We start from the raw sequence: 14886 nt of genomic DNA, 5'->3' as shown, positions 1-14886 counted from the left end.
CTCGTATACTTGGATTCAGCACCCCATTTAGTCTCCTTTTTCCTGAGGGGGAGATGTTTCATATTCCTCTCAGGGTGTTTGGGTGCGTCTGGTTTGCACATACCCTTGGTCCTCACCACTCGAAGCTTGATCCCAAGGCAAAGAAGTGTGTCTTCCTTAGATATGCAGAAAATCAGAAAGGGTACAACTGCTATGATCTAGTCTCTAGGAGCCGGTATGTTACCATGGATGTCACCTTTTTTGAATCCACAGACTTCTCAAAGAATCCTTCTCAGGGGAAGTGTTTTGGGGAAGTGAGTCAGTAGTCTATTCCTCTCCCAATTCCAGTCCCTGTGTCCCTGTGTCTATTCCTCTCTTGAATCTATGTCTATACCCAAGGGTGTTAGTGAGGCTCTCTCCAAACCTGAGTGGAAGACAACTATGCAGGAAGAGATGGAAGCTTTGATTAAGAATCAGACATGGGACATTGTGGATCTACCAGAGGGAAAAGAGACAGCTGGATGCAGATGGGTTTATACAGTAAAATATAAGGCAGATGGAAGTATAGAAAGGTACAAGGCAAGACTTGTTGCAAAAGGGTACACACAGACCTATGGCATTGATTACTTAGAGACCTTTGCACCAGTTGCAAAGATGACCTCTGTTCGGATACTTCTTTCTCTTGCTGCCTCATACTCTTGGCCCTTGTTTCAACTTGATGTGAAGAATGCTTTCCTAAATGGGGATCTACAAGAGGAAGTGTATATGGATCTTCCTGCTGGCTTCTACAGTGATGCTGAAAAGGGAAAGGTATGCAGGCTTAAGAAGTCACTTTATGGCTTGAAACAATCTCCCATGGTTTGACAGATTCAAAAAGGCCTTGATTGCTTTTGGCTACACTCAAACTCAATCCAATCATACCTTGTTTGTGAAGCGAAGGGGATCTTTGGTGTCAGTCCTAATTGTTTATGTGGATGATATTGTTGTCACGGGGAATGACCTAAGTGAGATTGATTGTCTGAAAAGGAATCTACATAAATAATTTGAAATTAAGGATCTTGGAGAACTGAGATATTTCTTAGGCATTGAAGTTGCAAGATCAAAACATGGAATTTTTATCTCTCAAAGGAAGTATGTCTTGGATCTTCTTCAAGAGACAGGGAAGCTTGGAACGAAGGCAATCAGTACACCTATTGATCAGAACCATAGAATCAATGCATCAAAAGGTGAGCCAGTAAAGGACATTGGGAGATATCAGAGACTTGTGGGTCGGCTGCTATACTTGTGTATGACAAGACCAGACATTTCCTATGCAATAAGTGTGGTAAGTCAATGCATGCATGCTCCACAAGTTCAGCATTGGGAGGCAGTTGACAGGATTCTTGCTTATCTGAAGGGACACCCGAGCAGAGGCATATTGTTTACTGATCATGGACAGTTGAAACTAGAGGTTTGTATAGATGCAGATTGGGCAGGATGCCTTGATGACAGGAGATCAACTTCAGGAGTGTGCACCCTTGTTGGGGATAACCTTGTCTCGCGGAAGAGTAAGAAACAAACAGTGGTGGCAAGATCAAGTGTTGAAGCTGAATACAAGGCCATGGCACATGGAGTTTCAGAACTTCTCTGGATCCGTTCCCTATTAGAAGAAATTGGTGTACAGGCAGAAGAACCTATGATGTTGTATTGTGATAACCAGGCAGCAATTAACATTGCCCATAACCCAGTCCAACATGACCAAACTAAGCACATTGAAGTGGATAGACATTTTATCAGAGAAAGAGTGACTTCTGGAGAAGTTTGTCTTCCATACATTGCTTCTGATCTACAACTCATTGATGTTCTCACAAAAGGTGTTGTAAAGAACAAGCTGGAGCATGATCTACGCAAGTTGGGAATGTGTGACATTTACTCCCAACTTGAGAGGGAGTGTTGAGTTGGGCCTAGTTGTTTTTATTCTTATTTTAAGTTATTTAGTTAGGAAGTTGTTGGGATTTAGGCCCATTAGTTTATGCTTTTAAGTTGTGACTGTTCAGCTACATTAGTAGCCGCCCTACTAAGGGCATCCTTGTAATATCTCATCCTTTAAGTTAAGTATAAATTATAATGAGGGGTTGGCGGCTAGGGTTTATTTAAGAATCCTGGTTGACTTCCTACTCTTTTCTCCTCCTCTTTTCTTCTCTACTACTGAAATCTTCATCTTCCTCCTCTCTCCCTTCACAAGGAATTCAACTAAATCTGCAATCAGTGATTTCTACTATACCGTTCCATTGTGCCATCAGCCCTACATTTTACTGTAGAAACCCACTTACATCCAATTGGTTGCTTTCATTCAAGAAGATCCACAAATTCCCACGTACCATTTTTATGTAATGCATTGATTTCTTCTTTCGTTGCATTTGTCCATTTAGGCACTAAGAGAGCTTCTGCCACATTCTTAGGAATAGAAGCACTATCAAAGGAAGAAAGAAAAGCATGAAAAGAAGGTGAAATGTTTTCATAAGAAACACAATGGGAAATGGGATGCTTAGTGGTGCAAGACCTAACTCCCTTCCTTTGAGCAATAGGAAGATCTAGGTCATTAGAAAAAAAGGTATCAATAGCAATAGGATTAAATGCATTAATGGGAACAAGGGTACCTAGTTGGGTATGATCCACGCCAAGGGAATTCGATGGCATTGGCAGTATAACTTCCAGATGCTCCACAACTCTTGAACTTAGCTGGCCTTTGTGGCGGCAAAAGAAAACATGGAAGGGAGGAGGATCAGAAAGAGGAGGGAGCTGAACTTGTTTCTCCTCATTTCTACACTCCCCCGGAGGAGAAACAGGAAAGTAAGGCTTATCTTCAAAGGAAAGTAAGGAGGGAGTTGAACCTGTATTGCTTCATGCCTTCGTTCTTCAACTATAACTAAAGAAAAGTGGGGTGGAAGTTTTTACCATCTTTATTTATTTATTCTTGTCATAATAACTGTAGAGAACACTGATGTGGGCCCCACAGCTATGGTCCCGTAGGGTAGAATGTGTTCTAGTCATCCTAGGGTTAGCCGGTGGTCAGTTGGTTATTTCAGTTGTTATTTATTTCAGTTTTATTTTGTTCTATTTGTTATGTAAATACTAAGGGCAGATCTGTCCTTTCCATGTAATGAGCATAACCTATAAATACTAAATAGAAGTGGTGGTGGCAGAACATTAAGATTTTGTCCCTCCTTTCAACCCTTATGTTCTACTACTCTCTCTTCTCTTTTTCCTCTCTTCTCTATACTTTTTCTTCTATTTTCGAACCTAAAATCTATTAGGGTTCAAGGCTGATAGCAGTCTTAAACGTCTACTTGGTATCAGAGCTAGGGTTTCTCATGTGAGTCTAGTCCAGCCGACCACATGAGAACCATCTAGGGCTGGAAGCTGAGAAAGTAGAGTTCATTGACTGATTCTTGGAGATCGCCAGAGGGTTTAGCAGCTGTTGAAGACTTGCCATAGTTACAGAGTGTTGGTGATCAGGAAGAATCAAAGAAGGCTAGGGTTCGGGTAACCTTGGAAGGCAGCGAACAACATTCTCTTGTAAGTTATTTTATTTTCTGAGATAAGTACTATCAGAGAAGATAGGTTGGACCTATCTAGAAAGGGCGGTCGAACCACTCTAGAGTTTTCTTCTTTCTATTCTCTAGGGTTTTGTCTTAACCCTGCAGCAAACCCTAATGCTGGGTCGAGCCTTGTGATCTACCTGTGAAGCTCTTCTTAAGTTTTCTCCTCAACATTGATCAGTTTTAGGGTTTCATATTAACCCTACTACAAGTCTTATCTGTACGTTACTACCTGGAATGTGCGGCTGAGAATTTTTTTTAAGGACTGATTAAAACCCTAATTCTGCTTCAGCATATCAGATTATTCTCCAAGCTGTTTTCAGATTTTTTTTGGGGTTTCGAACTCTTTTAAAGGGTGAAAACTGTACAGACTGTTGCTGTTGTGTTTGCTAATTGGTTTTAGATCAGACTTATACTTGTTTTATGCACATATACCATGAATACATATTGGTTCTATACTGATTTTTGATTGTGATTGATAGTCCAAGTGCTGTTCTTTGACTATAGTAACCCTAATTTTTGAGACTACTGGTTCTTGACCGAAATGGAGTTTAAGAATCAGGCAGAAGGCAGTTTTGGGAACAGCAGTTATGGTGGTGTTACTGAGACAGGTTTTCAGATTACAACCGTAAGATTTGATGGATCAAACTATTTGGAATGGGCCCAATCAGCCATGATGGCTATTGGGGGAAGGGGTAAAGTAGGGTATCTCTTGGGAGATGTGAAAGAACCCTCCAAGGGAGACCCCATGTATACCAAGTGGATCCAAGAAAACTACTTGGTTATGACATGGCTATGTAATTCTATGCAGCCTCATATCAGTCGAAATTACTTGTGGGCAAAGATAGCCAAGGAGATATGGGATGTTATGAAAGAAACTTATTCCCAACCCCTTAATGTTGCCAGAGCATATGAATTGAAATGTGAAGTGAATACTCTTAAACAAGGAGAGAAACCGGTTTCGGTCTACTTCTCTACCTTGAAGTCCCTATGGCATGAGATTGATCACTTAGAGACTCTTGAGTGGGAGAGTCCCAAAGATGCACTGACCCATAGAAAGCAAGTCGAGACAAACAGGGTGTTTGAGTTTATGGCAGGTCTGAATTCAGAGTATGATATTGTGCGGTAACAGATTTTGACCAGAGATAGTGTGACCCTCTCCCAGGCATACTCCTTAGTGCATAGTGAAGAGACCAGGAGGAAAGTCATGATGCAACGTCAGCCTCTTACACCGACCCTTGTAGCTGTTAAACCCAAATCAGGGGGTGATTCAGAAAGGGACAGGAAGAAGGAAGATAAAAGGGATGTGGTATGTGAGCATTGTAAGAAACCCAAACACACAAAAGAAACATGTTGGAAGTTGCATCCTCATTTGGTCCCGGCAAAGTTGAGAAGCAAGAAGGGTAATGCTCATGTGGCCGTGACTACTGATTCAGCATCCTCGTCTAGCACAAGAGGCACACCCTTAGAGACCTTAGCTGCAGTTCAGGCTGCTCTAATACAGTTGGAAAAGGAAGTTGGGAACTCAGCTCAGCCACCGCAGTCACCATCAGCCCCTGCCACATCTGCTTTTGCACATTCAGGTACTCGAGCCTCAGCCTACCATGCCTCAGCTCTAGGTACTACTGAACCCTGTTGGGTAATAGATTCAAGTGCATCCGACCATATGACTAGCTTGCCTTCATTGTTTACCACTTACATTTATCTTCTAGTAGGGATAAAGTATCTATTGCTGATGGCTCTCTTGTCCCCATTTCTGGCAAAGGTGACATCAAGCTATCGGATACTATCTCCTTGTCTTCTGTCTTGCATGTTCCTAAGCTTGATACTAACCTTCTTTCAGTTAGTAGTATTACCAAACATATGAACTGCTCAGTAACTTTCTTCCCTGACCGATGTATTTTTTAGGACCTGGAGACGAAGAAGGTGATTGGGACTGGCCGTGAGACGAATGGGATTTATCTGCTCGGGGAGAGTTCTCGTCGGGAAGAGTCAATGGATAAGAAGTCACTTGTTTCTCAGATTGTGAGTCCAGTTATGCTTTGGCATAACTGATTGGGTCATTTGTCTTTTCAATCCTTAAAGAGTCTGTTTCCTATTTTGTTTGAATCTGTTGAGTTGTCCCAGTTGAAATGTGAAAGTTGTGAGTTTGCTAAACATTGTAGAAACTCTTATTCATTGAGTAATAAAAGGAGTAATAGTTCTTTTGATATTGTGCATACTGATGTTTGGGGGCCATATCACATCCCTTCTATGGGTGGGTACATATATTTTTTGTTATTTGTTGAAGACCATACTCGGTTTTCTTGGGTTTATCTTATGCGTTCACGAGATGAGGTTCCCGCCCTGACCCAAAACTTCCACCAAATGATCCTAACCCAGTTTGATGCCAAGGTCAAAGTTCTTAGATCTGATAATGCAATGGAATACTTTGCTAAGCCATTGGCATCTTACCTTCTTAATCATGGGGTTATCCACCAGAGCACTTGCCCTCATACACCTCAGCAGAATGGGGTTGCAGAAAGGAAGAATAGGCACATCTTAGAGGTGGCTAGAAGTATTATGTTTACCTCCAATGTCCCTATTCGCTTCTGGGGTGATGCCATCCTCACGGCGATATATCTTATTAATCGGATTCCTTCCCGGATTCTTGATATGAAACCTCCTTTTTCCTTTCTATACCCAAATGAGGAGTTGTTTATTGTTCCCCTTAAAACATTTGGTTGTACCTGTTTTGTTCAGCTTCTTGGACCCCATCACTCCAAGTTCGAACCAAAGGCCTCCAAATGCATCTTTCTTGGTTATGCACAAACTCAAAAGGGTTATTGCTGCTATGATCCTATCTCAGGGAAGAAGTTTGTCTCTATGGATGCCACTATCTTTGAGGAGACACCCTATTATTCTTGGGTTTCTCCTCCGGGGGAGAGCAGTGAGAGTGGGGATTTGGGTCCTTTTCTTCAGGGGGAGCGCAGTGAGGGTAGGGTAAATACTTTTGGGGCTGTTCCTTTACCTATTCCATTGGGTGATGAGGGCTGCAGTAGTGAGGGTGGTAAGAGGGATCAGGAGTTGAGACTATCACAGGCGATGTAAGCAGGTTGATCCCAATCATCAGCAGTCCAGACCAGCTCCAACCTCTTCTGCGGCTCCAAGTCCAGGTATTACAGTCCTAGGGCCCACAGAGACTCCTTCCACTGTTGCCACTTCACCTCCTGCAGACGACCTTGACCTTCCCATTGTCGTTCGTAAAGGGAAACGACATTACACCACATCTACAGCCCACTGCATTTCCCAGTTTTTATCCTATGATCGCCTATCTCCCTCCTACAAGTCCTATCTTACTTCCGTTGCCAATGTCCCTATTCCAAGAACAGTGCAAGAAGCCCTATCAGTCCCGGAGTGGAGAGGTGCAATGCAAGTTGAAATGGATGCCCTGTTGAAAAATAATACCTGGGAGCTAGTTGATTTGCCCAAAGGAAAGAAACCAGTTGGATGCAAATGGGTATTTACTGTGAAGCACAATGCGGATGGCTCCATTGAGAGGTACAAAGCTCAGCTAGTTGCAAAAGGGTTCACCTAGACTTATGGTATAGATTACTTGGAGACCTTTGCCCCAGTAGCCAAGATGACCACCATTCAAGTTCTATTATCTCTTGCAGCAAGCCACACTTGGCCTTTGTACCAAATGGACGTTAAAAATGCTTTTTTGAATGGAGACCTACAGGAAGAGGTTTACATGCAGTTACCTCCTGGATTCTATGATACAGAGACAGGTAAGAAGGTCTGCCGGCTCAATAAGGCATTGTATGGTTTGAAGCAATCACCTAGAGCTTGGTTTGATAGATTCAGACTAGCCCTTGGGAAGTTCGGTTATGTACAGGCCCAGTCAGATCATACACTGTTCATTAAGAGGGTAGAGTCCTCTCTGACACTACTTGCAGTATATGTTGATGATATTGTGGTGATAGGAAATGATAGCCATGAGATCGAGTTCCTCAAACAGCTCCTTCATCAAGAGTTTGAGGTGAAAGATCTTGGTGCACTACGGTATTTTTTGGGTATTGAGGTTGCTAGATCTAAACAGGGGATCTTTGTCTCTCAGAGGAAATATGTTCTAGATTTGTTGGCGGAAACTGGAAAGTTAGGTGTCAAGCCTGCAGATACACCCATTGAATAGAACCACAGGATTAGTGCAGAGAGTGGGGAGCCTCTTGAAGACAAAGTTATGTTCCAGCGATTAGTGGGAAAGCTCCTATATCTCTGCTTCACTCGGCCAGATATCAGTTATGCAGTTAGTGTTGTCAGCCAGTACATGCATTCTCCTAGAACCACGCATCTTCTTGCAGCAGAAAGAATATTAGCATACTTGAAGAGATGCCCGGGTAGAGGTATACTGTTCAAAAACAATGACCACATGAAGGTGGAGGTCTATACGAATGCCGATTGGGCTGGGAGTGTTGATGACAGAAGGTCTAGTCGGTGGAGGTCTACACTGATGTGGGCCCCACAGCTATGGTCCCGTAGGGTAGAATGTGTTCTAGTCATCCTAGGGTTAGCTGGTGGTCAGTTGGTTATTTCAGTTTTATTTTGTTCTATTTGTTATGTAAATACTAAGGGCAGATCTGTCCTTTCCATGTAAATGAGCATAACCTATAAATACTAAATAGAAGTGGCGGCGGCAGAACATTAAGATTCTGTCCCTCCTTTCAACCCTTGTGTTCTACTGCTCTCCCTTCTCTTTCTGCTCTCTTCTCTATACTTTTTCTTCTATTTTCGAACCTGAAATCTATTAGGGTTCAAGGCTGATAGCAGTCTTGAACATCTACTATAACAACTTACTCTAAGAGAGATAGAGAAGAGGCTGAAGGTGGAAGATCATGCTTCTTCCTTTGATATACAAAAAGATGCCATGCATCAGTATTAGTGGAAGGATAAAGAACAAAGTCAGCAACGTCAAAATCATCCAAAACAGCAATAGTGGTAGAGGATTTTCCAATTGATGCAAAATAATAGATGTTCTAAAGAAACATTACATTCCAAGAGACACAAATATGATTGGTCACTAGTGTCATAACTCATAACACATAAAATCCTTGTGGTTAGAACTATAACCAACAAACACATATAGTCCTGATTGAGAAGATAATTTAGTGCATTAAAGATGAGGAAAATAAACAAAAAAGACAGCAAAGACAAGAGAAATCTGGCAAGCTATTATCTAGTAACTAAAATGGAGAGGAATTATCAAGATGAGGAAAAATAAGGCAATTGATGAGATGCACAGAAATTAAGGTAGCCTCCACCCAAAAGGTAAGGGGTATCTGGGATTATTGTAGGAGAGTTCAAACCGTAACACTCCAAGATGTCTATTTTTCCTCTCTTCCACCTCATTTTATTGTGGTGCTCCCGGACACAATTTTTGCAACTAAATACCTTGGATCGTCATATATGATTGAAATTTCTCATCACAATATTCTCCCCCTAAATCTAGATGAAAGATATTGATTCTTGCACTAAATTGGGTGGTAACCATAGCATGAAATATTTTAAAATATGGAAACACCTTAGATTTCATTCTTAAAAAAATACACTCATGTATATCTAGTGTAATCATATATCCTACATGTGACAAAACAGGTGAAGGTCCCCAATCATCAATACATGATTTATCAACAACTTTAAAGGAACTTTATTAATCAAAGAATACCACAGAAAAAAACTGGAAAATTTTCTGGATCTAAAATATAATTTTCTTGACTAAACAAAAGCATAAAGCAATGGTTGAGGCAAGTCCTGATACCCAATATGATTGATAATCCATTTCAAGAACTTCTGACTATTGACTGATGTCTTCTTCAACTTCCTAGACACAGCAACCCTCTTTCCTTGATTAGATTACTCCTTAGTAACCCTGCTCTTATACTATGAAAGTTATAGCCTAGCTTTAGAGATCAGAATTAGCGTGATAGTGGAACAAAGGAAGAAGGAAACCTAGACTTCAATATACAGGGTGTATCTCATGATCAGCCCCCCCCCCCCCCCCCCCCCCTTCCCACCCAAAAAGGAATCAAGTATCATAAGTTAAAATGTTTACTATTACAAGTAAGTCCCTAAGATGGACCAAGAAGCAAACATATAAAGTAAAGATAAAAACAAAATAAAGGAAACACATGATATGATACATTGGGACCACACTAATATGACACACCACTACTTAGAAAATCATCTTCCCTACAGGTAAAAGTAACTTAACCCCAAACTACAAGGGGTGAGTTAATTAATAGGTAAATCCAAGGAAAGGTCTCTAAGTATTTGACTAAAACCCTAGGGGACGTATAAGTAATTTACCCTAAAAGGAAATGCAGTTTTAAGCCCTACCAACAAAAACAAATCCAACAAGGTTGCAAGAAGAAAACTAAAGCAAGATCATGATCTTGCAATGCAGAGTCAAGAAAGGAAGTAAAATGTCTTGTAAATTCTTTCATTGTGAAGAGAAAAGACATTTAACCAATGAACATCCACATAACGGTAAAAAACTAAAAAAGGTCATATAGAAGACATCTATAAGTGTCCATCAGTCTCCATCTGCTGTTGTATCCAGGTTGATTCAAATACCTCCTCAGCTGTGCTGGCAACTGTATCAAACCCAATATATGCAAAGAAGACCGTTGCAGACCCAGCAAGCATCCCCTTGACTCCAAAAGGAAAATAGCTGAGTAATTCAAAAGCATAAGAAAAATCAAGCTTCCATCAAAGAAAGACTTCATCCATCAAAATAAAGTATATGAAAATGGCTTTCTGTTACCCGCTAGGAAGTTTATATCCAGGCCATCCGGTCTTGAAACCCAGATATCCACCAACTATTATGACAAAAACCATGACACAGACATTTGCTAATGTAGCAATGGATTGAACAAGTATACTCTGCAAGAACAAGTGTTAAATAGGAAGCAGATAAACATTCTTTTTTGACATGTAGAGGACATTTTGTTAAGAAGATACCTCCTTGATTCCTACACATAAGAGCCCAGTAACTATAAGAATTAATACTGCAGCACATGGATCAACCACTAAATCAAGCCTAGAAATGTATACACGAGCTAAATAAGCTGGAAGATGATCCTCCCCTCCAAAAAACAATGCCTGGAGAGAAAAGGGAGAAAGTATTCTCTTCATAATGAGTAAAGTTTCTCCAAAACCTTTTGCAACATAAGTTAAACATGCAGAAGTGTAGGCAACAAATTTCAAACGAAACCTAATGCATTACTTCGGGTCTTTTTCTATTTTAAAATAGTGAAATTGTAAAAGCATAGAACTGCTCAACTAAACCTCATCTTCCGACATTTTTTCACCATGGCATGTGCCTAAGTAGGTTTATACTACAATTCAAATATAAAAAAAAAAATACTAAGAATCTAATCCAACATCCTACTGAAATTATTCTGCTTAAGGTATTTGATCTCAGGAACCTCCACTTAAGACTCCTGCTTTATTGTGCAAATGATTTGTTAACACTTCCAAAGGGATAGAACAGTACTATTTGTGACAATTCTGGAATAAATCCTAATAATGACAGATTTGTTGGGGCTTCTGGTGAGAAATCAATACAACCCTCAACCATAGATGCATCTCCTGCCAGAGATAATGACGCCATTGGTCCTGAAACATGCTACTAATTTTATATGCAAAAACTAGGACCAATTGGAAGGATGACTTTCTTAAATTCATACAACAGAATGGCATCACCAACATTTTCAATTTTTCTAGAAAAAGTTCTTAGGACTGTATAAAAAGATACCATCTCATAAGCAACATAAAACCATCTTCTATAATAGGCACAGCAGTAACAAATAAACAGATGTGCACAACTTTAGAGAGAAAGGACAATAATTAGGGGGAGAGAGAGAGAGAGAGGAAGAGAGAGAGAACAGATCCTTTAGTAAACAGACATCATGAGCAAACAAATTATTTAAATGGAGAAAAAGCAGCAAATACCTAAAAAAGATTTATAAAAATCATTAAGAAAATAATTGTAAAGAGAGAGTTTGTAGAAGGAAGACATAATTCACCAGATTTGGAGATATGCCTCGAGCAACAGCTGAGCCACTTATAGTGTATTCCAGTATGAGAGCCCAACCAATCAACCAAGCAACACTGAAACCATTTAGAAAACTAAAATAAAATAAAATAAAAAACTGAAAACAAATTGAAGTCCCCTAGGTCATTGGTTTTGCCATTTTAACCCAAAACCTCTCTTGGCATGAAATGCTTATGTAAGCAATTATATAGAGGTTAGAAGACTGAAATGATCTAGGAATTTCTATATTTACCCTTCCCCAATACATATGTATGAATAATGATAGGCACTTCCAGCTGATGGACAACGACTTGCAAGTTCTGCATAGCAAAAAGCTGAAAGAGCAGCTGCTTTTCCACCTATTAGAAAGGAAATAGTAAGGGAAGGTCCTGTTTGCTCTCTAGCAACTGTTCCAACGAGAACATACACTCCAGCACCAACCGTTGATCCAACACCTAATAATAAAGTGAAAGTTCAACAGTAAGAAAATATATGAATACCCAACTCAGACGGATAAATGCAGGCAAGTCAGTGGCAATGTGGTATGATTAGAACTTTGTCGTACTATTTGAGAATTATAACTTTCAAGTCTGACTACACCACAACTCAAACCATTCCTACTCTGTACAATATTTCTAATACATTGGTTGTTCCATCTGTATCTGTTACACAAGAAAAACTAGCCACAGAGTACCAAACTACCCACCAACAAAGCAATATGCTTCACCATGAAAAAAGGAGGAACTCAATAAAGAGAAGAAAGGAAAAACAAACTCCAAAACTGCATAATGGCAAACAAAAGCTTCACATCAATCTAAAACAACAAATCCACCCATCTTTGGGGCAGGAAAAAAACAAATTCAACAATGATGCAGAGAACAAAATCCAGAAAGAAAATTCGAAACAACCACCCAAATGTGTTGAAGTCAAAGGCAATCCAGAAAAATAATAACAATAATAATTCGGGTATACAATCCCAACAAGACGAGTAAAAGAGAAGAAACCCATTAATATAACCATCGAAGTCATAGCAAAGAAACAACATATAAGTGGAGAAAAACAATGACACACTCACCAATGGCATTTTAACAAAAGAAATCAGATAAAAGCAATGAAATAAATCAAGTAAAGCTGATAGTTCAGCTCCCCGATCCACTTTCAATGACTAAATAAAAAATGATTACCAATTACAATAAGCTGAAGAATAGTTAATTCCTTAGCCAACTGTTGACCCTCTGTCCTCACATGAACCGAATCAACCTGCTTTCTCCTCAAAACACATCGAATTCCCCATGAAGAACCTCCTCCATCTCCACTACGACAACCCATTTCAGAATCAACCACACGCCCCATCAATTCACCAGCTTCTCCTCCCCGTCCACTCCTCACACAATCACCAAAACAGGGTTGATTTGGGTACAACCCAACACCCAACCACCCGCCCACTTGTCCTGAAATCCTACAAAATTCAAACCTCTTTCAAGGAAAGCGGCGAAATTAAGTAAAATAAAAGGCATAAAAAATCTCACCCGAACCCGGAAACAGGGGAGGGAGAAATAGGAGAAGCTGAAGCAGAGGGTCGTCCGTGCATGAAAGCTCCTAACTATTTCACCCTGCCCGTTGCCCGCATACTCCAGACGCAATATATGGAGAAGAAGGCAAGAACCCGAGATGCTGCCCGATCTGACCGGGATTCTCCAAGAGAGACTATCTATAAGCAAAAGAGATGTTCAAAGAAGTGTAAAAGATCCCTAGTGGAGTTCGGATATCCTCTCACATAATTATTGGTCCTCATACAAGTGTCCAATGTAGGAGTTTGACTGATTCATAAGCAATGATCACAACCAAGTTTAGGAATGTCTATGTTGAGTTAAAATAAAAAATCGCTAACGGGGATTAATGCATAGGGTTTGTTAAGCGAAAGTAGAAGCATATAAGAGTAGGCAATTATTTTATATTTTAATTTTTTAAATAATTAATAATTAGCTATATTTTATATACTATTTTTAATAATTTTTACAATACAAAAATAATAATAATTAATTTTTGCTAGAAATGTTCATCAAACCGATGAAATTGATCAAACTGACCAACCCAACCCAACTTGGCCTGAGTTATTCGGTTTTCTAGTATTTTTGGTGGGCTTCAATTCAACAATTTTTCAACCTAACCAAGTCGGGTCAATTTCGGCTTAGCCATTTGTAAATCGACCAAAATCAAACCGACCTAACCATAGATATATATTATGCCAGGTGTTGTGAAACCTTAGCTTTTGGCTATAGAGAAGCAAGTTTGGCTTCGGGCTGGTTTTTTTACTAGTAGTACCTTATTTTTATTTTCATTTACTTCTATTTAATCAATGGAGAAAACTAGAGTTCAGACAAAATGTCCTACAAACTCCAGATGAAACTTGGGGATCTATGGAGACTCTACTTAAGGCAGTGACTATTGTCAAGCTAAATGGGACAAACTATTTGGCTTGGTCTCAATCAATAAAAATCTATATCTATAGTATAGGAAAATGGGGGTACATCACTAGGATTAAGGTAAAAATCTAAGGAAGATGACCCTACCTATGAGAAGTGGATGTAGGAAATTAAATTACACTGTTGTAGGTTAGTTAGTGAATTATATGCAGCCTCATAGCAGTCAACATTACTTGTGGATAGATACTACTAAGGAGGTATGGGACAATGTTAAAGAGACCTAATCATAATGTTTGAATGTTGTTAGGGCTTCTAAATTAAAGAATGATGTGAATAATTTGAGATAGCGGAGAAGCCCTTAGTTGTGCATTTCTCAATACTTTGATGCAGATAGTTTAATGGGAGTGCACAAAAAATGTTGTAACTCATAGCAAACTGGTGGAGAGGAATTGGGTTTTTTGAGTTTTTTACTAGACTCAACCCTGAATATGATATAGTTAGATAGAATATCTTGGTTAAAGAGGATGTGACCCTTTCTTAGGCTTATGCTATGGTCGATAGTGAGGAAAGTAGGAGATTAGTTTAGATTGTAAAAATCTCAATAGATCATTTTGCTAATGCTAGGACGAAGAAGAAAGTGATCACTAAAAGGAATGAGGTTGTACGTGAATACTACAAGAAACCAAAGCACACAAAAAACACCTATTGAAAGTTGTCTCTAGAGCTTTTACCTCCTAGATTTAAATAATAATAATAATAATGATAGAAAGAGTAAGAATGGAAAAGGGGGCAAGGCTAATGTAGCCACCTCCTTTGATTGTGAAAA

The 14886-nt window shown here is 39.6% G+C and overlaps 1 protein-coding gene across 5 annotated transcripts in view; it reads right to left on the bottom strand.

Moving 5' to 3' along the window:
- Positions 1-13402, bottom strand: part of LOC104604152 (cationic amino acid transporter 2, vacuolar-like) — a 77337-nt gene extending 63935 nt beyond the window's left edge. For 2 of the 5 annotated variants that reach the window (XR_016082883.1, XM_088898966.1), the window contains exons 1-7: positions 13164-13373; positions 12819-13093; positions 11888-12089; positions 11627-11729; positions 10560-10700; positions 10363-10481; positions 10173-10269 (exon numbers count right to left, since the gene is read on the bottom strand). Coding sequence is in view for 4 of the 5 variants with exons in the window: in XM_088898966.1 (XP_088755092.1) it covers positions 10173-10269; positions 10363-10481; positions 10560-10700; positions 11627-11729; positions 11888-12089; positions 12819-13093; positions 13164-13225 (999 nt within the window). In the remaining variant the exon portion in view is untranslated. Of the gene's footprint in view, positions 1-10172; positions 10270-10362; positions 10482-10559; positions 10701-11626; positions 11730-11887; positions 12090-12818; positions 13094-13163 lie in introns of all 5 variants that reach the window. The other 3 variants (XM_088898963.1, XM_088898965.1, XM_088898964.1) reach the window with 3 other exon arrangements.
- Positions 13403-14886: the final 1484 nt, after the last annotated feature.

Source organism: Nelumbo nucifera, chromosome 2, assembly GCF_055504915.1.
Source record: "Nelumbo nucifera cultivar China Antique chromosome 2, China Antique-T2T, whole genome shotgun sequence".
Lineage (NCBI taxonomy): Eukaryota > Viridiplantae > Streptophyta > Magnoliopsida > Proteales > Nelumbonaceae > Nelumbo > Nelumbo nucifera.
This window is presented reverse-complemented; position numbering and strand designations above follow the sequence as displayed.